Genomic DNA, 25640 nt, shown 5'->3' with positions numbered 1-25640 from the left:
CAAGAGAGAAGGAAAGCACACTCTCCATGTGCTTCCTCCCTGGTATGGTTATCCTGCTTTCTTGTTTGTACTGGCTGCAAAAGCGCTTTGTGTGAGCCTGGCTGAAACACGGTGTATAGAGAAAATCGTTAAGCCGTACTTTGCATTAGATGGGCTACAATGTCGGGTTCTTCTCGTGTCATCTGAGAACAAGAAAATGAAGCTGGCGTGGGGCTCAGAAACTGTGGATAATCGAATATTGAAAAAAGGTAGCTTGACCTGAGGAATCGCGATTTGTGCTGCACCATGCGAAAGGCAGGGTCTGAATATGGCATAATCAACGTGAACTGAGTGAACCCACTTGTCTGACATGAACGCTCTAGACCGGTAGTGGCGACTGGTGTGGGGAAGCTTTTCTGGCAGATACTAGGTTTCTGTGTGTATCAGCAGATAAACATTCCAATATGGTGTAGTTAACAGCATCTCTGACAGGAAGTCGGAGAGTCCGAATCCCCCTACTGGTGTCTTTCCTTGAACTGCCATTATTCACTTGAAGTATTCAACTGGACGTTGTGAGGACTGTTCTTGTTTTCGTCCTTCCAGTGGCGTAGCCAGATGAAGGGTTTCGGGTGTTCAAACCCCCTGAAATCCTACCTTTGGTAGCGCATTTGTGAGAGGGAAATAGAGGTGAAATCCTCCTCTCCCATATAGAGTCTCCATAGAACCCCTCCCGAAATATTTTTCTGGCTACGTCACTGCGCCCTTCTATGCTGATTGTCTCATCTACGACTACGTTACTATATCTAACATTGCTTTAACACTTCGGTACGCATCCTTAATTACTAGGCGTTTGCTTAGGGGAAATAAATAATTAGCATCAAACATGAGTTCAATGACGATAACTCTTTCGTATTAGATTTTGCACCCGCTTAAAATTTCATGTAAGAGCCTTATTTTCTTGCTTCCGCAGAAGCTAGCTTCAGCTAGCGTCATTCTTTTCTTTTTTCTCTGAACTATGTAGCTGTGTGTGATTCACGTAGGAGCTATATTTATGTAGCATTGAGCGATTATGCATATGTGTGAAGTTCTGACGTGAAACAATAGCCGGCAATGTCAGGCAAATAATGATGCTGACGCTTTCCATCGCAAAGCCGTTCCAAAATCACTTACGTTGGGGGAATTAGGTAAGCGGGACCCGGTCGATTACACCGGTAAAGACGGGGAAAACATCGGAAGGAACATATCGCATTTCACGTGTTTTCATAACACACGAAAATGCCGCGTACGTCGGCTGTTATTGGCAAGGTTGCCTGCTGCTTCCTGGAGATCTCACTCTATTTAAAATGTGAGAATGCTGTAGCCAGTCTTGTGCTAGAGACGCGCGACTTTTGGCGATGACTCGCTGGAAATTACTACTCCTCTTACTCTGTATTAGTGGTAAGTTGCTGCATATTAACTCAGCGGGCATTTCTTGTTAGGGAGTTTCAACACTGTTGTTCTTCAAGAACGCCCATAAAAGCCGTGTATATGAACAAACGGTTTTGGTTACACTGCCAGTTTACCCTATTTGTTTACTCCAGTAGTACAGCCGGTCCGTCTGCATTGGAAGTGCCTCGAAAGGGTGAATGGAACTGTTAAGGCAGAACCCGCCGATTGTTAAACGGAGATTGTAGTTATTTTTTTTTCTTTTCTTTTTTTTTTTCTATGAGCAGACATACAACATAGTCATCCAAAAGTCCGACCTTCGTAAAATAATACTCGCAACTCTCACCATACATATAGTTAATCCATTTCGATTATTGCTGCACAGTTTGCCAGGCCAAGCGCTCTGTGGTCTACCCAAGGATCCTGGAAACCAGGGATTCCAATGGACATAAGGTCGTTTCTATCAATGACGATATCTCGCTGCGCCTATCCCGAACCTCCGTGTTTGCTCAGCCTCTGACATTTATGTCGTATGAGGGAGGTCAACTGAACAAAAAGATGGCAAGTATAACGTTAAAATAGCCTTCTCTAAACATTTTCATGCTACATTTTCTCAGTAACCTTTTATAGTAAATTAAAACATTTTGCAATTTACGTCACAGCTAAATCTCATTTAGCAGTGCCATAACATTTTGAGCCCGACGTCTGCAGAATTCAAGATGCGAACAAGGCGTGTACAATCCTTTCGGTTCCAGAATGGCTATTATGAGCGCCAGATATACACAAAACAATACGCTATGAAAGCTATGCTTCTAGTACTGGTTAGTTATTTAGGAAAACCAAAATGTCAAGATTGTCTTGTATTTGAGCGGTCAATACCCAGATAAACTGAACAGCTGCTCAGCATCGACGTCGTGTAGCAAAACCATGTGAAATCTCATAGGTAAATCGTTCTGAGCTAGCCGACGTGTTTGGTGTGGTTAAAAATGAAACGTTTGTAATGTAATGCCGTGATGGCCGACGAAGTCAGGAAGCTCGTTCGAAACGTCCAGGGACGCGTTCCTCGCCGGTTCCTAGTTTTGCAAGTTCGGTTCGCTTCGCCCTCATCAGCGCTGCGCCACAGGCCGTCTGATGGCCGTGGTGCAAGTGAAAGAAAAGAAAACACCATTGGTTTGTAGTGGTCGTCACCAACAACGCCGCCGCTCATAGCTGCCATGGTGAGCAACATAGCTACGGCGCGTGAGTGATTCGTGACGCTGTGTATGACGTTAGCCCACGTGAGGTTTGTATCACGTAGATGATCATGACGACGATGGTGGCAGCGATGATTATGATGATGGTGGTGGCGGCGGCGGTGGCGGCGGCAGCAACGATAATAGAGACGTTGATTATGATAGCGTAGCTGTCGCCGCAACCATTCACGACAGTACCGTCGACACCAAGCCCAGCCTCCCGAGAGCATCCGAACTACTTCCACCTGATCTAGAATTCAGTTCAGTAAAAACTTTTGCCAACAGATCTGCCTCGTCAGTCATAGCTCCGTTCAATGAGAAAGCCCCTCCTATAGGGGGGCGACTTCCGTTCCATATTTACCTGATTTAAAGAAATTGCAGTGCGCCTTGTGCGAGTAGCTCTTCGGTTGCTTCAATAGAATAGTTTTGTTTTTGCTGACCTAGGCACAGCTTGGGCCGCAGGTCCAGAGAAGAGAAACCGAAACAGTTAGCAGGCTTTCTGCTCCTTTCTGATAATAAATTTCCCACAGTTCAAAGCGGCGATATGCTATATATGCTCTCCGGGAACTTCTGAAGTCGTCTTTTGCGTCACATGCGGCAAACTTTTTTTCTGGTAGCCGTGAGTGTGTTGTTTTCTGCATGAATGTGGCTGTACACATTAAACAAGTAGCTCTCTCTATGACACTTTTCCGAGGCGTCGTCGATCGAGTGACGCAACGGAAACGTGTATAGGGGGTAGAGTTGCAACGGGAGGAGACGAAAAAAGATGAGAACGAAAGAGTCGTGCGGTATGCTCAACAGTTGACAAAGCATACATTTAAAAGAAACATCCGAGATGTGGCGTACATGGTGTACACGAGAGTTGTCAAGGTAGCTCCGGATGTCCATTATTAAGTCACTCACTAGTCAGGAAACTTCCGCAGCCTCTAAGATACGAGCAAGAAGTAAGCAAGTAAGCAACTTAAAAACCTGACATCTTATTGCCTTCTGAACACGCTTACGTTTTCATCGTTTCTTTAACACAACGCAATCGTTGAAAATTTATCCACCCTTTTTTTTAAATCATGGCATGCATTTTGCCTTCAGGTTAATGTCGACCATATCGAAGACAATCTCTACCGTGACCCTGAACACCACGCTGCTATTATAATACGAGAAAAGTCTACTGGAACGGAGCTGGTAAGATAACGACGAGTTCAAGTTCTAACGTTGATTTGTTATGTGCCATCTGCTACTCGTGAACTACTTTTGGACAGCCATGCATCTGTATGGTCTTGGACTATTAGTGAAGCACACGCAATGGATGAGATGGATGGATGACGAGCAGCTCGGTTGACACTGTATTTGCAGGAAGGAATACTGAAGAATAAATTCAGGATTAAATCACTGCCGTCGGGACCCCGCGTCAATGGACAGATGGCCCATCTGTTGGAAGAAATGGAAGACGACGAAAACCTCGACGCGTTAGATTTCGGTGAGTATCAAGGCCACGGCAAGCGGCTTTCTGAAGAACGTGATTAATGAATTTCTCTCGCTTGATGACCTGAAGCCACAGAAACAAACTGAACAGTTCGCGACACGATAATGCATTATCATAAGTATCATCCATGTAGACCCCTTGCCACAGGAATGAGAGAAATTGAACGAAATAATGGATACCGACTACTGCATAGCGCTTAAAGCTTAAATTACTAATTTAAATTTAAACTATAACTATAATAAATAAATAAAAGTGATTAAAGAAAATGTGTGTGATAGGGACTCCTATCAGTTGCTGGCACCCGAACTCAAAGAGTCAAAATGCTTTGTCTTCTCCGATATCTAATAACAAATGATATCAGAGCATTCATTGCAGCACTCACCGTCTTTGTTGCACAGAGACACGGGGAAGCACAGCTAATCTTCCAGACTTGTCAGAGTGCGAGGAGTCTGGATTATTCGCTGCGCGACCCCGGGATCTGTTTGCAACATCCAGCGCACAATTGCCTGAGGAGTGAGGGCTAAGATCCAAAACCGTCCCAATGTTAATTAGGCACTATCCCGTGCCGCGAGTGAAGACTGACGGCGAGTACGTGGGACAGAGTGCCGCGGCTGAGAATATGTTCTGTGCCTGCTTATCATCTTCTGGCGAAGTGTATTGGTTGTTTTGACTTCCATAACGTAAAAGCGCTAAAACCAGGACGAACACAGACACACACAACATCGAGCGCTCACTTTCAACAACTTTACTGACATGTCACATGGCAAGTGCTTATAATCATTGCAACAGGTACTCCCTTTCCCTTTCAGATATCGAAATACTTTCCGAGCTAACACACGTGTTGCCCGCTTTCTTGATCTTGGTTCTTGATCTTGATTGTTGGTTGTTTTGAACTGCGCCGTACACCTGATACTTTAGGACCGATTCTCACATGGTTTGCTTTTTCTTTTCCTGTTCCAGTCGACGCTACAGGTCTCATTGGTGAGGACGGTAAGAACAAATTTCCAACCTCCCTCTTGCAGCTATGCAAAGAAGAGTCGAATTTATCCTTTTGTTAGTTATTGCATTGGGGTATTTTATTATTACGGTACAAGTTGCTTGGAGACGTGCTTCCCTCCCTTTTTTCTTTATTCCGTGTTAGCGCCGCCAAGCAACTGTGGCTACGAGCGGCGTACAGATGTGGACAGATGGAGAGAGGACAGCAGGAAGGAGGGGGGGACAGGGGGTCGCGCTTCTCTGTAAGGGATATTAAGCACAGTGTGGCGATATTTCAGCACACGTTAAAGAATCCTCACGTGGGCAAAATTAGTCTTCAGACCGACCAGTGTGGCGTCACTCATATAGCTGTCTTGCTATGTGTAACCCCGATTTACCATTAGAGATAGTTTTGGAATAGGGGATCCAAGCGCTTTGGAACCCCAAAGAAATAGCGTCCTCTCCACTGCTCATGCACAGAACTGAAACGTCGCTTTGGGTTTTGGGTGCGTACGTTATTTTTAGTGTAGCGCAAAAAATAGTGTGCAGCCACAAAGCTGTGGGGTCCGTCGCTCTCGCGGCCGGCGAGAATCCGCATGAACGTGCTTTCCGCAAGCGGTCCACAATATAATACACCGCAGAGCGAATATAGAGGTTTTGTCGAAAAGCGAAGTGATAACTTCGCAAGATCCACGTGCCGATATTCGGCACCCCTTATTGCCCCCACATTTATTCCTTTCTTTCCTTGCTGTGTGTGCACGCGGCAGTAGCATGACAAAATAAGATGCTTTGTGAAAACCACAGAGTATGAAGGCATGTGAAGATATTCTAGACAATTAAAGGAGTCAATTTTTAGAACTTCATGTAGTTAATTCTCCCGGCTGATGCAACGAGGAGTAACGTGATAGCAATCGCGAGGATAATTTGAAATTGCGCGTTTTCTTTCTTTTTTTTTTGATTGCATGTTAGCGCCGCGAAGCAACTGTGGCTATGAGCGGCGTACAGACGTGGACAGATGGACAGAGGACAGCAGGAAGGAGTGGGGACAGGGGGGTTAGTATGCGTCCTGGGCCGACTTCAAGGAGAACTGCGCCGACATTCGTCTGGAAAGTCTTCGGAAAACCCAGGGAAAACCTCAGACAGCACAGCCGGTGGTAGGATTCGAACCCACGACCTCCCAGTCTTCAGCACGACCTTGGCTACCACGAACGAGCGGACGTCTTAGCCCACTCGACCATGCCGCTGGTATTGCGCGTAATGGTTTGCAGATATGGGTCAAATGTGGGAGCAGAACTGTAATGACTTCTCATGTAATGCTTGAGAGGATAACGCGCTGTGGGGATTGGCGAAAAAGGAATAATATCCACTGACCCAAATTATAGGATGATTTCTTTTTTTTTTTTTTATTGAAGCCGATCTTGCTTGTTTCGTTTTTGTTGTATACACGGGTTTAGCATATACACAGTAACGGCTTATGAGTGCTGAAATACGTATAAGACGTCGCTCTGCCGCCTTGGCAGTCTGGCTTGCAAGATGTAATAGCCCTCGCGATAACCTCACCTAGCAAACACGCCCGGTGCTGTGCCGTACTAGGCACTCCTCGTCTCACAGTCACGCAGTCGCACGATCTGCAACTATATGCGATGCTGGCAGGCAGCCGCCAGCGGGTTCTCAAGCGACTCTACACACGCAGAGCTGTATATGATGAGAGAAAGGCAGGAGTCACGTTGAATACACTGTCATAAACGGTTCCGCGTCCATAGTTCCCGTGGCGCCATCTATCATCCCAGCTGAGTTATCGGTGCAGACCGCAGGAATTTCCGAGGAGGTAGCCCAAAAATGATATTGCATTAAAACAAATTCCGATACGGAACTTTTTGACAATCCACGTTAAATTGTGGGAGAAAGAGTAAAAGAGGGCTGATTGCAGGGAAGCAGATCTAGGGTATGTCACCCGTGATGCAACATGGGGTGCGTCACAGAGCCGTTCAAGCGTTATAAAAATGTTTTGTTTTGTTTTTTTTGTCACGCTTTAGACCGTTCAGTAGGCGAGCCTGTCCCAGATACAGTGTATCCCGAAATACTAGCTGTATCGGATACATCCCACCTGGTGAATATGAATGACTCGAAGATGTTGGACTACTTGGCGGTCTATTACACAGCGGTGAGCTCACACTCATAGGAACAACTAGAGCGCAATAGTTGATCATGTTGAATGCACCTATAATGTGTTCTTACAAATTCTGTTGCGTTACAGATGAACATCTTCTTCATGCCGCTGACGCAGCCGAAACTGGAGCTGCGCCTCGTCGGAATACTGAATTTAAGAGTAAGGGATTCGCCTTCAGTGTTCGTTATGTCGAGTCTGTGCTTTTCAGCTAGATTGGTTGCACTGTTAAGCTAGCTGACGCTCAACAGCACCTAATAACTTGATTAACAACATCATAGCTCTATTAGCCTGATTCCAGCAACAGATACTTGCACATCTCTAATGTAGATGTAGGGTAGACAAATGACGTGCTCTTTAATTTAAGAAGCAAACTTAAAGGACTTGTAGCACTTCGCTCAAAGTTTTCCAGGATAAATGTAAAATAATCTTATATGCATCGATGTGAACCTCCGTTCCAAATATTGCGAGAAAGGGGATGATAGACGCGTAAGAAATTGGAATCGCGAATCAGGCGAGATCACGACAGGCAACTCCGCAAGTGAGGCGGTCGCGAGACGGGTCACGTATTTACGAGAACCAATAAGAACAGCCCAGGATGTCGCCTTTGTGACGTCAAAGATAGACGCCGAAGCTTCTTGAAGCGTTTGCGCTTCGCTAACTATGTATATGACAGTAGTGTTAGAAATCATATTAAAAGTCCACTTGTCTGAAAATCATGGGTTCTCGAAATAATTTCTCTCGGGGAGCTTTTGCTATGACTTCCGAGCATTTTATCATTTGTAAGTCGCGAGAAATGTTTCGGAATTGAATTCTTGCCCAGCCAATCGCATGTTTTTCAGTGCCTGAAATAGAAAACACATGTCTCATTTATCGTTTCGAGACCCGCAATCTTTTTCATTTTTAATTTTAATTTTTATTTTTTATTCAACTCGCGTACAGCTAGAGTTGGGTTTGACGTAGCGTCACGTTACTATCGAGTTTCGACAGGATGTTTCGAACTGCTGGAGTTACAAAGAATTGTAATGGGAATGGAATAAGGGAAACAATCGTGTTCTGTTTTGAAATCTGGAGAATTCGGGGTGAAATCGGGTTCTATTGATGCACTTAGTCGTTACGGTTTGCTTTCCGTTTTGTTCGTTCTTTTTTGTTTTTGTCGTTTGTTTGTTACTTGCTGTGCAACCAGCAGTCCGCAGTAAAAGATGCGTATACCTGGTGGCCAAACCTGTATTCCTCGAGTATTATAATCAGAGGCTAGAAATATTGTGACATCGTGTCCGGCATAATTTATTGTTGCACTTCAATAATATTTGCATCAAGCATGGATACAGACTGACAGTATAAACAATGTCGTCTGGTTCAGCTCACGACTGATGGAATTCGAGGACCCGAAACAATCAGACCCTATAAATTGACGATCTGAGCCCCTACGTCATTGATTACGTTTTACGTAACGCCACCACGCAAAGCACGCTGGTGGTCACCATGAGCTTTAACAGCATATCAGCCGACGCGTTTTTCCAATTTCTTGCCCACTACAGCAAAATATAACCTCGAACTGGCCTTCTCGTGACGTCACATGTTTGTAAACTGAAAGTCGTGCACGTGTCGACAGTGCTCCACGGTTTCGATCCAGCCTTCTAGCTACGTAGCAATCTTCTAGTAGGTCACAAAAAGAACATTGAAACATCTTCCTAAACTAAATCCAAACGTAAAGTTTTCAAAATTCTGTCAAGACCAAGTAAGAGAGGGCCAACTATTGCGTATAGCAGATGACAACGCCGCCTCTCGCACATGTGTATGACGTCATAACAGCAGCTTATCCTGCTTAAGCAGACTAGAGAGATTTGTTATACCCCTGTTACACAGCAAATTAAATGGCATTCCCACCGAATGTCACCCGTTTCTATTGCATCAAGCTGCGAAAAAAAAAAAAAGAAAGGATGTCATGCGCAAATTATGTCAGTGTCGATGATTATGACACTAGGGCTGAACATGAATACAGGCCGAATACAGGTACATACTAAAATCAGAAGTCACTTGCCATTGCTATTGCGATGCATTGCCAACTGGTATCAACTGTGTTTCCGCCGTGCTACATGTTATATTAGGAAATCATTTTTATTCTTTTTATTTTTGAAGCTCTTTTCATATCCAGTTCGAGACACTGGCTATTTTCTAGTTCATGACACTTCCATATTTCATTGTGTTCTCAACGAAGCCGTTGGCCAGTACGTAGTCTTTGGTCAAGATCAATATATATATACAGTCGTTATTTCTAGATCCTAGAAAGCTAGATCCACATTTGCAGGCCTCCCGTCGGCGGGAACATATTCTTAAAGTAATAGTCTGCATGTGTACGTGATCGACTGAAGTCACTCGCGACTGAAACTCTTTACAATCGCGTTCCACATAAGAACGGCATATCGGGCGCTGAAGGAGAACATCCTAATATAAGTATTCCTATTACATTACTCCATGAAAATATATCTTATGAAACAGAAGTGCGACCTGAATAACTTATGCATGCGCAACGTATACATTACGTTGTCTGCTGGTGGTTAAATAGAGAGAAGAGAATGCCGCTCCTACAGGTTGGACACGACTACACATAGTATCCCGCCCTTCGTATAGGGGGGCACTACAGTGCTAAAATTTCGCGCGATTTGTACGAGGATCGCGGGAGATAGTTTGCGGAGACTAATGAGAGCGCACTCCGCAGTATCGGCCATCATGAGAAGGAAAGGGACAGAGAAAGCGAAAATTGCGGGTTCTTTCGTTTATAAATGACGAGAGGCGCAACGCATGAGTTCCGTTCCTTTTGCAGTATAGTATCAAGTCAACGGCATATTTCATTCCGCGAGGATAAATTTTTACACTGTAGTGACCCTTTAATATGACGTCGCTGCAGAATTACAAAAGATGTTCGCTCAGCTATCATAGACGATGTGTTGTGTGTGTCAATCAAACATCACACGATGTAACCTCTCTCTGTTTTTCTCCCTGCAGGAGCAGCCGCCTTACATGGTTACAGCGAAAAATAAGCGCGGCAAATGGGTTCTGGCCATGGGGAGAACGAACCATCTTTTTTCTAGATACTTGAACACGGAGTTGGATCGCAAACACTACTACGATGGCGTCGTATGGATGACCTCGTAAGCATGCCTGTACACACTCACGAAAGAGTACAATAAGATACTTATGCTTCCTAGGCCCAAGTAACGATGTGGTGTATTTAGAATGCTCCGTAAAGGTACCACTGGCACAGCGGACAACGAAACTTTCGTCAGTGGCGTTCGGAAAATCATGCAAAAGACGTTCAGCTTCTGGATTTGATTAACCGAAGATTAGCGAGAATTAAAACCCGCTCTCTTTCATATGCAGCGTCAATAGCAGTGGATTATAGTTTACACCGAATCGCAAGCGTGGGAAACCATTATTACAGTTACGTTGTAACAGCTTTAGGTATCATTTCCGACATGCGTCTATAGCTGAAATAACAAATCCCGCCCCCTCCCTTGTAGACGGTGCACAGGAAAGACAGCAAGAGAGGTGTCGTGAAACATTTGAGGGGGCGTTTTCCGTTAGGGGAGGAGGTGTAGCCCATTCCGCTATTTTCGTGAGCTGTCGGAGAATCACTGTCGCTTTGAAATATAGTCTGCAGGACATATTTACTGAGTGCGTGGCACCAAAAGTGGCGCAAGGCAGCGCTATATGAAGATCGTAAGAAAGCCTACACTGGCACGAAACAAGACCTCATACAAAGACAAGGGTTAGCAGCTGGTGGGAAATGCGAAGAGGTGGGAAATGCGAAGTGATATAGAACTTTCATGATTCGTCGGAAGTGAATTGAGCTAGATGGAAATTTTCGTAAATTTTGTGCCTTTATTGCATGCCCATGATGTATGGCCTATCTGCTATAACTAGCCTTTATAAGCGCTTCATGTGCATGCATCTTTCTTCGTGGATGTAGCACTTTTAGTACAAAGCCGTCGTTATTTTATCATACCAATGAAATTTGATGTGTAAAATAATTAACCCACATCACGTCACAGCTCACGGTAGCGTAACATAATTTCTCTTTCGCTGTTTTCTCACAGCGAGCACAGAGTTCAATCACAGCTTGGTTAAAACGTATTCCCTTGTATTCAGGCTCAAGACGGCGATTCATCCATCTTGTATATACTTTTGCTGTATTGTAATTTCATTTGCAAGAGTTCCTGAGAACTGCGAACATTATTCCTACCGCATGTGACAGATAAGAAAACACGTTATTCGACGATCAACGTCTATTCACGTTCAAATGGAGGGGGTTGGCTACCACCCAACAGCGAAGAGCACTCATTCCTGAATTCATTGGCCTTTCCAGATCTCGTAAAGTAGGCTAACGAGAAGAAAATATTGTATCCTCAGAGTAAAAAAAAAAAAAAAGTTGCGTTCCCAACAAAAAATCTTTACCGGCCTCGGTGGACAAGTCGATAGCGTGCGCGCCTGTTGTAATGGCAGGGTACAAGTACTCCTGTCACCAAAGGTCGGCAATTGTGACTTCGCTGACTCATCTCCAGTTCAGCTCCTGGTTTGCTCACTCGAGCTCACTCACTCGCCGCTCATCTCTCTCTTTGCTCGCTCATGCTCAACTCATTCGTAAAATTGAGCATTAGTGGAGCATGCTAATTAGTGTGAATTTTATCAAGTATATCACGTTCCTCCGTGTAGCGGCTGCAGGCGCTTTGGCCATGAAACGGTCCTTCGCCCATGGTGTTACGCTACCATTGTAACTGTTCAGGATATAGAGAAGGACGTAATGGGCTATTAGGATAGCGAGATTGATTGCGGGGAGGGATCCACTTAGTGGTAATCGTCCGGCTGACCTACATAGCGTCGCCGGTAATTCCCGAGACTTTCGTTACCGCTCACTACAGCTCAGCGTTTGTTCATCATGCTCACTCATTCCCTTCTCAGCTCCCCATACGCTACTCACTCACTCCCTGTGCAGCTGTTCATATGCCCACCCATGCTCATTCGCTCTCCGTTTGCTCGCTCATGCTCAACTCATTCGCCACATTGAGCACGAGTGAAAATGAATCAGAATGCTCGGTGGTGAGTATTGCCATGGTGTGTCTGACAGACGGGCAGTCTTCAATGCCCATTGAAACCAAAGGCCATTGTGCGTAGCGCCGCCAAGCGTGTAACAGGTCACGGTGCACTGGATCCAATGCTCTTTGTGAAGTTGACACGTTCCACGCTTGGTGAAGCTACGTGCATTTTCAATGACCATTGGTTTCAATTATCATTGAAACCAATTGTCATGGAACATGCGCGTAGCGCCACCAAGCCTGTCACCAGTCAACTTCTCAAAAAGCATTGGTTCAAATGCTCCCTAGGGTGGACATGCTACACGCTTGGTGGCGCCACGCGCACGTTCAATGGCCATTAGTTTCAATGATCATTGTAGACTGCCCGTCTGACACGCCGTCTACCGCAAGGAGACGTTCGGGATGCTGAGCTTTCAGCGCACGTTGAAGAACCCTCAGGTGGACAAAATTAACCACTGTGGTGCTGCTCATGATCATGACGTAAAGCCACGAATTACTGATATGAAAAAAAAAAAAAAAAGAAAGAAACAACAACAACAACAACGTCGCTGAAATGAAGAGACCGCGTAGGCCCGATTCTCGTTCTGTAAATGAATGCAGTGTCTGCTCTCTCACCAACTCAGTTATCTCTGGTTCTATCCAACCTTCAAGAAGGGGTGCCGTAGTAGATTCACCCGTAAGGTGAGTCAGCTTAGTTGTGTGAAGACATGCTGCACGTACCGCAGGGTAAAACTGCGGATAATGTCAATCACCTGGCGTTTCTTAACGTGCTCCGGAAATCTCCTACACACGGTGCTAGAAGCCATATGTACCACCCCGCGATTGCAAGGAGTGACGTGAAATCCAAATGACGTCGGTCACTACGTGTTTCTGTTACTCTGGGTGTGCTCAAGCATTTCTCAAAAGGTCATGCCTGCGAATAATATTATAGCCCTTTTCTTTTTTCCTCTCTTTCTTTCTCTTTTGTTTTCCAGCTTGGGGATCGGGAGAATTATTAACGGAACAGGAGTGACAGCCGTGGGAGGTAAGCTCTGTATCAACCTCATCGTTCTACTCCTAGTTCCTGTCCTGTAGAAGTGTTTTATGTACATGTTTAGGGTGTTATACTTGACTTGAACCATGCTACTTCTTCCTTCCTTCGGTTTTTTTTTTTTTTTTTTGCTAACAGAATGGTTCTTTTAAATGGTTTTTCTTACGGAAACCAATATATTTTTGTATTGCGACTAATTCAATAATTACGTAAGTTTCTAAATAGCAACCTTGGAGCAAAGAAAGATGTAGATGGAGGTGGATACGTGGATAAAATAAATAAATGAGGTTAAAAATTGATGGATAAAATTGGCAGTATCCGAATCCGCATCCGCATTGTATCTGCGCATGTCAGATCAGCGACCGCATCAGCAACCGCACCAGCTGAAATAGGCGTATCCTACGCGGCGCTGCAGAGGAGCGCAGTTTCATCCGCATTTTATTCCCGCGGATTTCAAAACCTTACACTTCTATCCGCAAACCAGGGCGTCGCGCGGATATCCGTGTTTCTACGCGATGGAACCGCCCTCGTGCCAGCCTCTAGAAATAGAAGAGTTGATTTGTTGTTCATCGTTATTAAGTTGTTGAACCCCGGACTTAGTAGTTTGCAGTCGAGTGCCTCTTACGTGATTCTTTATCGAAGACACACACACAAAGAAAAAGTAGAAGAGCGCTCGAATTTTGAGATAAACACGATGGATTCTATCTCATTACGGACGAAATCTCATAACGGCCAATAATCCTTTAATCCTCAAGCGTGTCATTACGGCCAAAATCCCAGTTCGACCGAAAGTGTCTCATTACGGACAAAGGTTCAAGTAAAAGTCAAAATGTCATATTTATTGCGAACTGGGTACAATGGCACACTGCATGGCTCATATATTCCGCTGAATGTACATCTATACTGAGCTGCAACATATCATATTATGATCCGAGAGCACAGTTTGGCTCACAGTACATATACAAGGTGGTATACACATTGTGGGTGAAGGAAAGTCGCGTCTCCGAAGATGCGCAATGAACAAAATAAAGAAAAATGGTGTTCCTTCACGAATTTTTTGCGAACAATCTATCGAACGGATTTTTGTTCTGAATACGGCTCCGGTATCAGGTCACCGAAGGGGCCAGATATTCTCATTGGGACAACTTCGTGGCTTTTATAATTAAAAAGGTAATTATTAAAAGTTAATTAAGGTATTGCCTTAGGAGTTTGCTAATGCCCTCCCAAGGAGTGCCCTTCAGCATATGTCATATTGCAATTGATCTCATCTCGGAAAAAGTGATGTATATATTTTTTAAAAGATGTTCGCATTTAGCTGGTGACACCCTGTATATGCAGGGACGTGCATGTATTGCGAAATAAACAGTATATTAATATACCGCAGCACATTGCAGAGTATTGTGTAATGTGTTAATCATGAGATATTGTTGACGTTGTTGTGAACCACGTTTGTATATGGATCTTAGAGTTAGCTGAATCTTGACTATGTTGTGACTTCTTGGAGTCATCTAACACTCACTGGACAAACACCTGAACACCTTTCTCATCTGACCTAGATTTATTTCCAGTCAGCTTGAAATAGTACAATTATTGTTTCTGGAGTGAATATACCTGCAAAAAGCAACTGTGAGCAGCCTATAGTACTCTACACGGCTGGTTTTTTCATCCTGGGCTAACATAAATCTTCATCGGGACAAAAATGGAAGGCCTTAAAAATGTAACTTCTAGATAAACAGAGAGCATGACCATCGAATGAATTTGGTTTCATTATGATGAAAGATGGAAGTCACTGAAAAGGTTAGCCAGCTGTAGCTCTTCTTAGGCAACTTGAGGACTTGTATGTGATTGTCCCTTCTATGTTGTTCCAGCCTCAGAACATCAGTTCTCTTTGGTTTCATTAGTTCATATCAAAACATGAGGCAATAAAACAGTGATACAAAAATACTGACAATGAAAAATTACAACTCATTAAACGATACATGTATACGTTTTTTTAAGTTTTTCTTTTTCTTTTTTCATTTTAAGGAAGCAATGCACTAAGGTTCGAAAGGTGTAACTTTAACTTTACAATTTCTCACTTCGCAACAGAAACGATAATTCTGTGGTGCTAACAGCTCAGCTCTTCGGGCAGGACTCTCTCGGCAGCGACGTCCTATTTGTCATACGTTTTCTCCGGAATCCTTCGTGAAGTCACAACACATGACTGGAATATAGAAAAATAACTAAATAACAAGGAAGAGTAACTTTCTTCTCGTATATAGCGGTTCTCGGCGGAAAGGTGATGATGGTACAGGAGGTGGAGAGGTGTGCAGTCCCTCCTGCTCTGGGGATCGGGTAGTCGCGGAGAACTACCCACCCACCACAGAAAACGCACGAGCACCCATCGGAAGTCCTCATTGGGATGCTCTCTGTACCTGTGGAATGTAGGGTGATTGGGGAATTTACCCCAGCTATGCGCCGTAGAAGTGGACAACAAGGATGACCCCACCCTCATCGGGCTGGTGTACACTATACCGAGATCCTCCACCTCCAAACTCAATTATTCTGCAGGCAACACCTTCGCAGAAAACTTGAAGGAACACAACATGCTCATGATTGTTGTGGGCAACTCCAATACGGACATTAAGACGACCTAGAAAATCTGATTCGCGGTCTTTATGAAGGAAGTCTTCGATTTGCATCTATAGCCAGTGACGATCAAATTTCCACAGCTCGTACTGGAGATGTTATAGATTGTGCCTTCGTCAGGGGCATAGACAAGGTATTGATTGTCAAGGACGTCAGCTACTTCCGTTTCCACAGGCCTGTACGGTCCATTGTCGGGGAATGCCCGCGATGCGCTTATAAATGCTATCGCATTTCAATGACAATCTGCACAGTAATTTTTTCAGAGAGGGAATTCCGGCATACTCTCAACATCCGGCGTGTGCTTCCGTCATGTATTCCATCGAATACCCACTCCAACTACCAATATTCCAACTACGCCACTATTTCATGTGGGATTTGCGATACTGTGGTCATTGGTCCACGAGAAATAAAATGATACTCTTGTCTCGAAATCGACTGGAACGGATGCGGCCGTCCCTTTAAAATACAGTACTCTGTGGAGAAATGTTCGCAGATGCATTTCTTGGAAGCACTCGACTGGTGGCAGTGCCTCTCCTCGTCGGGAGAACTGTCGTGAACGCGTGTCACACGCACACGTACGATGCGGTGACGCTTTTTTTATTTGTCTTTCTTCCTTCTTCCGGAGACTTTCCGATGCTTATGTATCCTAGTTATAGACGTGGAGGTGTTGCTAAGACTTATAAAATTCTTTTTGAAGGTATAGCATTCGGCAGGCTGTGCACTCGCACCAGGCTCGTTATGGTTCCTGATTATAACTGGCCCGGTCGGAAACTGCTCGTCACCGCTCACGAGATCGGACACATGTGAGTAGTCGAAGCATGCTGTTACCTTCTGCATTCGTGTCCAACTATTTATGCTGATATTTCTTGCACAAGTTGTGTCGTGACACTGAGTGAGTCTGCTTCAGCATTCGTCTTTGCCCCGTATTTGTTTTTAAGCGCCCTGTAGTTTGAGCAATATGACCAGCGCCCCCCATGTGGTACCAAGACAGGCGCTTGAGATATGGTAGGCGTCAAAAATGCCAAACAGCGGCGGGACACTCAGACAGCGCACTTGGCCATTAATAAATGGGCGCAGATTCAATTGCTGCCACCCTGTCTTTTTTGGCGACTGCCATATTTCGAACTTTCATGTTCCCGTACACTTTGTTGCCGGTGTCGTGCTAGTCACTTTTTGTGTTCCAGCCCTATAGAATATTTACTTTCTATCAGGACTGGCAAGTCGAGCAAAACGTTCCGTAACCGAGCCGTATGTATATCAATAGCACACAAATATGCATCAAAGAGAACACTCACAGATTGGAGATTTTACGTACAGTGCTGAACAAAAGTTTACGGAACCCGGTCCCTCTTCTTGATTGACATTTTGCGCTAACTCGTTTCAACCTTTTCAACTACATGCTGCGCACCATCATTTTAACCCGTTTATCTGTTTGTATTCATCATGTGTAAGCGCGCCCTGAGGTAGCTAGTTCGACTTGTCGCGAATCGATGACTTCCTCATTTTTTCTTTACTACATCACCATCACAAGAAAACACTCTTCCCATACACGACAAAATGTGGTACACTTATTAATATAATTATTATTATTTATTGTTTATTATTATTATTATTATTTTGACATAAAAGGACCTGCGCTCCACCACTCAGCTCTTCCTTGTCCGTTACATTATGGCCCGCTTATTCGTCGTATATTATAATCTTGTGCAGGGTCGGTGCTCCACACGATGCCGCTGGTGGACTTCCCATATGCAAAGGTGTTCACGGCTACATTATGAGTGGCCCCAGCGGCAACGGACCCAAGAGAGTGCAATTCTCTGAATGCAGCAAAGTCCATATCAGGGGATTCCTGAGGTATGTGTTACTCACCTGACCGAGGTCTATGTTAAGCAAAACACCATATACAACCCATGTACCTTGTAACCAGGATGATAGCCAGACAAATATTTTTTTTTGGGGGGGTTTCCCCATTGTGTCCCTTCCCCAATGCACTACCAAAGCTACGCTTTCGAGGGATTGAACCCCTGGCTACGCCCGTGCTTGTAACATCCTAAGGAGCAGTGCTAGACCTCTCCGTAAATTTTCCGCTGTGTGTTGTAGCGGTACTGATGGCGGTACCACTGGGCAGAAACTCAACATGAACAACGCCAGCCTTGTCCCAGAAAAACCGTGGCCATGACCTTACCCGCAGACGGGGTGCTTCGGAACTTCTTGGGAGCTGGCGAGCCCGGATGCTTCCACTGTATTGATGCGCGTTTAGACTCAGGAGTGAAATGGTGCACCCACGTTTCATTGCACGTGATGATCCCATCAAGGAACCGCTATACTTCAGTGTCGAAAGGTACCTTAGCTCTTGGGAGATTTCCAGTCTTCTCTGCCGTTCAAACACGGAGAGCTGCCTCGGGACCCAACGGGCACTAACTTTCCGAAACTGGAGGTATTCATGAATGATAGTGTTCAACGTTCCCACAGAAAGGTCAGTCTTTCGAGCCAGTTCGAGACATGTTATCTATCGGTCCTTGAGGATCAGGCGCTCCACAAGTTGGATGTTCTTAGGAACTCTGACACTGGGCTCTGAGCCGCCCCGGCCGGGATCGTCCTGCACTGATGTACGGCCGTCTCGGTACCGTTTGCACCACTCAAACGCTTTGCTGCGGCTAAGTGTATCGTGGCTATACTGAGCATGAAGTCTTCTGTGAATTTCAGATGACTTTACGCCTTCAATCACGAAAAACTTCATGGCAATTCGCTGTTCGATGTGCGCGCTCACCTCGTTGTCGGCCATCTTGTTCAGCACGAGTCTTCTGTTTTGCACAAACTTTGGACCACCACATGGTGAACACGGAGGCCTGTCGCGTGTGAAAATGGCGAAAAAGAAGTAGCGCGAGCCATTTGTACACTCAGGAGACAGAAAGTCCGGGTTTGACTTCAACACTCCTCGTACAATATTTTCGATGCTCGGTCACTGTGTATGTTGTCACAACGCAATCTATTTTACAAGAACGCCACGAAAAAAGAGTCATGGGCCGTACGGCGTGACTTTGCAGGCCCGACCCCACTGCTTATGTGCCTGTCGTTACACAATCTGGTCCGTTGCCGTATCATCGCCGTAGCGAGCCGCATAAAGGCCAGTTCCCACATATAGCGCTTTGCTACATAGCACTAGAAAATTGCGCTATATTTTCCTCCTCGCATGGCTACGAAGCGCTATGAAACCGCTCTTGTCGAAGTAGAGCCCCGGTCAACTTTTCTAGCGCTATATTGAGTGGTGAGTCTGTCGGTGAGCAATCGTGAGCTTCTTTCAGCCGTGACGTCACGGAAGCTGGGGCCTGTTTTGCTTCCGATCACTCGAAGCAGCAAGACGGGAATGCGACGACGACGACGTGAAAATGGCCACGAGTTTCATCTGCCAATGCATGGGTTACTATAGTCTGGTATCGCGATCACAGCATCGAAAGTGTCATCCCCCTTGATGCTGCGTATACCCGACGCCGACAGTAAGCAATCACTGTAGCACCGGTGCATCACGTCGCAAAGAGGTATCTCGTGACTCCAGCAGGATAGCGCTATGTGCTCGATTGTATGTGAGAACGGCAAACGGAAAAAAAACGCTAGGTTTCGAGCGCTATTTTCTAACCCTAGAGAGCGAAGCGTTATATGTGGGAACTCGCCTTAAAGATATCCATTTCGCGCTCAAAAGTCGTCTGCTACGGACACAGTGCGGCGCTACTTACGACGGACTCTCTACGTCACGGGGTGACGTCAGCATCACTCATTCACTTGAATACTCTCTGAAGGAGGGAGAGGTTTGGAAGACCTCGCGCGCGGCGCTACAGGTGAGCTACGATAATATTTCTTGGGCAACAGCACACGTTGCTTTTTGAAGCTTGTTGCATGCTACGCGTTGAAAACCTAACCTAAAGTATCCCTCTTCCTCTCTTTCTCAAGAAGGCCTATAATGCGGAGTGGGCTCTCATTTTACATCCAACGATTTGTCCAATCATCGCGGGAGATAGTTTAAGGAACAATCCGGGGAGAGGGAAAGCTTCAATTACGGATTCTTTCGTTCATAAATAGCGAGCGAGGCAACCCGCGAGTTTGGTTCCTTATGTGTCGGTGTCAGTATAACTCCAGTCTTCATTCTGCAACAACCCTTACATGGGTGCGGCTTATAAGCATGATCCTTATAAATAAGAGCAACAACTGCTCGTTCCTGTATGACGACGTTTGAAGGACGAACGAGGCTCACAGATTGCCTCGCTTCAATCTGTGCATATACGTATGGAATGAAAGAGCTGAACCTCTCCCAAGCAGGGTTGTGGATTTGCCACTCCAGAGTTCGAATGATTCCGGAATCATTCCACCTTTTATACAGCCCGGTATGGAATAAGAATAGAATGGCAACAACGAAATTTTTACTGGAGTGGGAATGAAATCATTCCGTTTATTTATTTATTTTTTTCTGGAATGGAATGGCCTGGGTGACCCCTGTCACCAGCACCACGATCACTCACCGCATTCGTCTAGCGTCACGAGCCCGGCTGCCGAGCTCAACTGTTGTTTGCTGCTGAAGCAGTGCACCTTCGCAACACGTTCTGTGCCCGGATTATGGCAGCGCGGTGAAGTCGGTTGTCTTATACTTCCAGCAGCTAATGGTTGTGCACAGGAACATATGACACCCATGGCCGTGACCAGCAAGACAGCCTAGTGTTTTTATTCAATATTTCGTACTAAATATCCCAGAAAGGTTACTTAGCACAATTTCAGGTGCATTAGTGTCGCTTTGATGTTAGGAACCCTTCTACACGTTGTCCTTGAACATTTTTGTCTCGGATGACGTTACACATTCCTCGAAGTGGGGAGCTATGGTCAATTCCCATTCCCGGAATGGCTTGGGAGCCGAGCACTGCTCGCGCTCGGCTGGCAAGTGTCAGACTATTTACATGTTTCATTGATATTACCGTGTTCATTCTTTTACGGAATTGAAGGACTGGAATGAGAGCTCCTAAGCCATTCCGGAAATGGGAATTGACCATAGCTCCCCACCCCGAGGAATTCAAAGGAATGGAATGAACACATACATCCATTCCTCGAAATGTGATTGGGGTGGAATGGGCCACCTAATTCCGAAACCCTGTTCCCATCTGTAGGAAGCATTACTTGCATAGGGCGACATTGCCTGTGTATGGCCTGCTCACCATTTCAAAAGAAACTGAAACAACTGGACAACTTTTTCATGACTAAGTTTGCATACGAAAAAGAAAAAAAAAACACTCCAACTAGAGTTAAGGCGGAGATTCGGGCAAGTTGGTACATAACTACGTAAAAACAGCGCAGAGACGGGACACGAAGAACAAACAAGTGCACACACGGAGCGCTGTGTGTGCACTAGAGGCAGTTGACATTTCCAACAGCGACTGTTGAATTTGTCAATAAGACGAGATTTGACTTACGAGAACACATACATTTTTGAACGCAGCAAACACCTTGGCCCGAAATGTTGGAAGACTAACTTCAACTACAGTGAAGTGATCAACCAAGGAGAAGAAATGCGTGGACAACAGGAATTCCTTAATACATACTGTCGCGGTGAACGGTATGCTCAGCTGGTAAGTCCGTAAGACGCAATTTAGAGAATAAGAGTGGGGATAAGACGAAATGGGTGCACTGTAATTGAAGTGCGTTACTGGAGCTTTTTATGAATAAAGCACACTTGTACACGTAGATCAAACCTCGTACCTGCAAGAAAAAAAGGGAAAGTAAATAAATAAATAAGACTTGCCGGGTGCTTCAATTCGAATGTTTCAAGGAGATGTACAAAACATGTCTCGACTACTAAACGGCTGGGAAGACGGCTTGGGAAGGGCTTCTGCCCCCACGAAACATTGCTGTATCAAGTTCTGGTAATGTTGTAACGTGAAAAGCGACAGAGCGCGACAAAGTGCAATGGGATAAATCGTCACGTGTTCACATTGCAAACCTTTTTGCGTGTGTTTAAACTGATGTCCTAGACAAGGACGTGGTTGCGGAGGGCGTTTCGGGTAAAATGTGGAAGCATATTTATTTATTTTTTCATTCTGATCTTACGCTGTTTATGTATGTAACGTACTGCCTTTCAGGAAATTGAAACTGATTCTCGGTGCACCTTAAAGTGCTGCAAATACCAAAACAAGAAAAAGCCAAACTGCAACTCGCAAATAACTCCAAACGGCACCATCTGCGGCGAGAATAAGGTACTTTCAGCTCATTATTTGTAAACGGAACATGGCCGAGAAAACTTCCGACATATGTATACACACCGCAGGCATCCTACAACTGGTATATAATATAATATAATATACAGTGAACCCTCGTTAATATGACCCCCGATAATCTGACATACGCGCTTTACGATCATGCTTCTGGGGAACAATGCAGTGAAACCTCTGCAAATCCCCCTGGTTAATACGAGAATTCCGCATTATGACCTAAATTTTCGGGAACGACCATGGTCATAATAACGAGGGTTCACTGTAATAAACTAATATCTGTTACATGTATGTGTGAGTTTGTAATTCAAACGTTCTCATATCAACACTAGTGAGGCTCTCAACCTGATCGGAAGAAATCGTGCTCTACACTCTAGAAACGGAACTTCACTGCATAGCACGCTCTGCGCCAACCATTACCACGAATGATAGAGTAAGCGCTTCAGATTCGAAGAGAAGGGGGGGGGGGCTTACGCCGTTTTGTGGCAATCATCGTATATCCAAATTGCCACAAGAAAGGTGTATGCCACCTCTCTTTCTTGGAATCGGAAGCGATAACCCTATAACTCGTGGCAATGGTTGGCGCACAGCGTGCTATGCGGTGAAGTTCCGTTTCTAGAGTGTACGTGACTTTCTGACACCACCCACGCAAACGTAGCCTACATGCGCGAAGCTGCTGATGGCCAATAAGGCCGAAACGGCTGTCTAATGCCGATTCATCCATATGGTTTACCGCTGGTATGGCAATGTTTGAGTTACACATTCACACATTACGCCGCGCAGCCAAAGAGCTTCGGCTTGCTTTTTCTTACATGTGTAGCTGCCACCATCTTATGTACCGACTAATACGTAATTAGTACAGTGTACGATTTTCCATATTTGCATCTACAGTACATGTACTACTGCACGCCAATATTATATTCGCTCCAGTGCTTTGTCACCGAAGTATACAGGTTGGGACAAAAGTTTACGGAACACGCGAGCGGCGTACTTTTTCTTCGGTGCGACACCCTAGCGGCTGGCGGAAGCGGGTGAGTTCACTGTTTCGGAGGGTTGGAAGGGTACGCCGTTAGTTACACACAGCGGTAACTTCCACTTCCCAAACACAACCAGGAGATACCGGAACTACCGCTGTGTCTCTGGCATCTCACCCGCTTCCGCCAGCCGCTAGGGTGTCGTACCGACGAAAAAATACGCCGCTCGCGTGTTCCGTAAACTTTTGTCCCAACCTGTACACAGAGGACGAATAGACACCATTTGTTTCCCCAGTTCTTCAGCTCCATTGAATGCCTCCCGTGGAACGCCCTCAGATAGTTAAAGTGGTCGTGCGCCCCTGTCCTTGTTTTTCCAATCATGTACGACAGGAGGAATGTGTTACGGCCCTGTTATGGCTTGTGTTCATTTTAGATGACTACAACGTGCACTTAACTCTGATATGTTAAAGAGTCTTCTCAGTTAGCCATAGCCTGAATAGGACGTAGTTGGCTCAAGGTAGACGAAATATTGTTGGATGTATCGAATTCAGATTTATTGTTCTAGCGCTTAATAACATTAGACCCGTTTTGAGGCGGATACATCCCATCGGTCTCCGCAAACGATTTGCCCAATCATCGCGGGGAATCATTTGTGGGGACCAATGAGGAAACACCCGCGTTTCTTGAGGTGGAGAGAAGGGGAAAGTGTAAATTTTGGGTTACTTCGCGCTTAAATAACGAACGACGCAACACTGACCCCGCTGCTTTTACATGACTGTGAAGGTAACGACGACCCCCCATTTGTGAGGGTAAATTTTTTTGAACTTTAGTGCTTTAGTACTTTAGTAGTTAAAACGTATCCCCGACGTCAATGCTGAACACACGTGCAAAATGTACACCTGAGCGGTTGAATTTCCATTACGTATCGCTGTCTTATGTTGTCTCGCAAGAGGTATATCCAGAATTTGGGAAAGGTCGTGAATAAATATTGGAACTAATGATTATGTCTCGTTTGCCTTTCACGATAGGTGTGCTTCAATGAGATATGCGTGGATAAAGATGAGGCCGAGGGGTTCTATCTCTAAGCTACGAGCGTCCCTCGTCCTGCCTGTCCTGTCATGTTTCCTTGTACGTCAAGACAGATGACCGGTATCATGAAGTCTCTGGTTTTACCCACTATGGCTGCGGCAAGTGAAGGGGAACGTGGTTGGGACATCGGTGCGTTCCGGATACGTCACTATATAGACGTCATTTTTTCGCAAATTGCAAAAGCATTCGTCATATGTAATTAAATGTACAATAAAAACAGAGAAGTATGTAGTGCAACTGATGATGACGAGCACTGATCTAGTTGTTGTCACGCGAGGATCATTCAGTGCGCGATTGCACGTGAAATAAAATTCCTTCTCCGGCTTTGGTCTTCCCATTCTGCTGGTTGCGTAGGCCCTACAACTGGTGAAACGAACGTGATCCGAACGCGACATCGTTCGTCCACCGATCCATCTTACGCACCAATGACCGACTCGTATTCCGGGGAAGACAGCGCTTCTATTTCGCGCCCCAATGTTGGACACGTTGCTCTGCGACTTCTCACGTTTCCCCGGAAACTAACGGACACTGAGTCGGATTACAGCGCCTTTGGGAAAGAGCTGCTAGCTGTCTATGCCGCAATTCGACATTTTGGTCATTTCCTGGAGTCTCCAGGAAATGACGAAAATGTTTGTCATCCGGATCCGACCACAAGCCCCTAGTTGGCGCTTTCACCTCTGCCAGTGTATACCGGCCCCCAGGGAAATCCGACACTTGACTGACATTGTCGAGTTCTCGACTGACATACGCCACATCAAGGGCGCTCTGAACACTGTCGCAGATGCTGTAAGTCGTGTGAATGCAGTTACCCGCTCCACTATTTTTAGTACTGACCTTCTTGTACAGGAACAGTCACTTGACGACGAGATTTCCCAGATGAGCACGCGGCAGCCCACGGATCTTAAAGGAGCTCGGAAAGCACTTAAATCAGTACCATTTTTTTTAACCAAGCGGTTCTCTTGCCTATTAAAATGCATCATGCGAAGTAACTCAATCAACAGGTGCACAAATATCGCAGAATTCAATTTTGAAAATTGCGACCGTGTACAACGGTGGCAATGCCCGGAACGAGCCGCCCGCGTCATTTTGACGTCAGGCCGTAACGGGAACGCCATCAGGGAACGGCCGTAACTTCCAGTAACCCAAGTATCATCTCGAACGCCATTATTCTCACCCCTGATTTGTTGAAAACGGCGTACGCTTCCGTGTTCAACAAATCAGGGGAGAACGATGCCATTCGAGATGATGGTTGGTTAGGGTTAGGCGCGTGCTATCGGTGAAGTTACGGCCAATGTGAGGCCGACAACGGCCACCAGC

General features: G+C 45.4%; 2 protein-coding genes and 1 long non-coding RNA gene across 3 annotated transcripts in view; 1 reads left to right on the top strand and 2 right to left on the bottom strand.

The window, feature by feature from the left end:
- LOC135398612 (leukocyte elastase inhibitor-like) overlaps nucleotides 1-25640 on the bottom strand; it is a 208054-nt gene that overhangs the window by 59779 nt on the left and 122635 nt on the right. The gene's annotated exons all lie outside the window — the stretch shown is intronic.
- LOC135378153 (venom metalloproteinase BumaMPs1-like) lies at nucleotides 1307-24647 on the top strand. Its single transcript, XM_064611065.1, has 14 exons — nucleotides 1307-1416; nucleotides 1790-1965; nucleotides 3723-3815; nucleotides 3987-4110; nucleotides 5077-5106; nucleotides 7128-7255; nucleotides 7349-7420; nucleotides 10268-10413; nucleotides 13329-13378; nucleotides 16710-16815; nucleotides 17723-17866; nucleotides 21492-21621; nucleotides 22132-22245; nucleotides 24263-24647. The coding sequence occupies exons 1-14, from the start codon at nucleotides 1374-1376 to the stop codon at nucleotides 24317-24319; spliced, it is 1413 nt and encodes a 470-aa protein (XP_064467135.1). The 5' UTR covers nucleotides 1307-1373; the 3' UTR covers nucleotides 24320-24647.
- Nucleotides 3433-4634, bottom strand: LOC135378154 (uncharacterized). Its single transcript, XR_010418285.1, has 2 exons — nucleotides 4499-4634; nucleotides 3433-3562 (listed from the first exon to the last, which is right to left on the bottom strand). It is a non-coding gene; the product is annotated as an uncharacterized LOC135378154 (long non-coding RNA).

This window comes from Ornithodoros turicata, chromosome 1 (assembly GCF_037126465.1).
Source record: "Ornithodoros turicata isolate Travis chromosome 1, ASM3712646v1, whole genome shotgun sequence".
Lineage (NCBI taxonomy): Eukaryota > Metazoa > Arthropoda > Arachnida > Ixodida > Argasidae > Ornithodoros > Ornithodoros turicata.
Note: the sequence above shows the minus strand (reverse complement) of the source record. Positions and strands in the feature narration are given on the sequence as shown.

Bases quoted from the DNA above. Each gene is read 5' to 3' on its own strand.
- LOC135378153 (XM_064611065.1), top strand. From the start codon at position 1,374: ATGACTCGCTGGAAATTACTACTCCTCTTACTCTGTATTAGTG. The intron at 5,107-7,127 runs GTAAGAACAAAT...GTCACGCTTTAG, and splicing joins AGGTCTCATTGGTGAGGACG to ACCGTTCAGTAGGCGAGCCT. The intron at 7,256-7,348 runs GTGAGCTCACAC...GTTGCGTTACAG, and splicing joins TGGCGGTCTATTACACAGCG to ATGAACATCTTCTTCATGCC.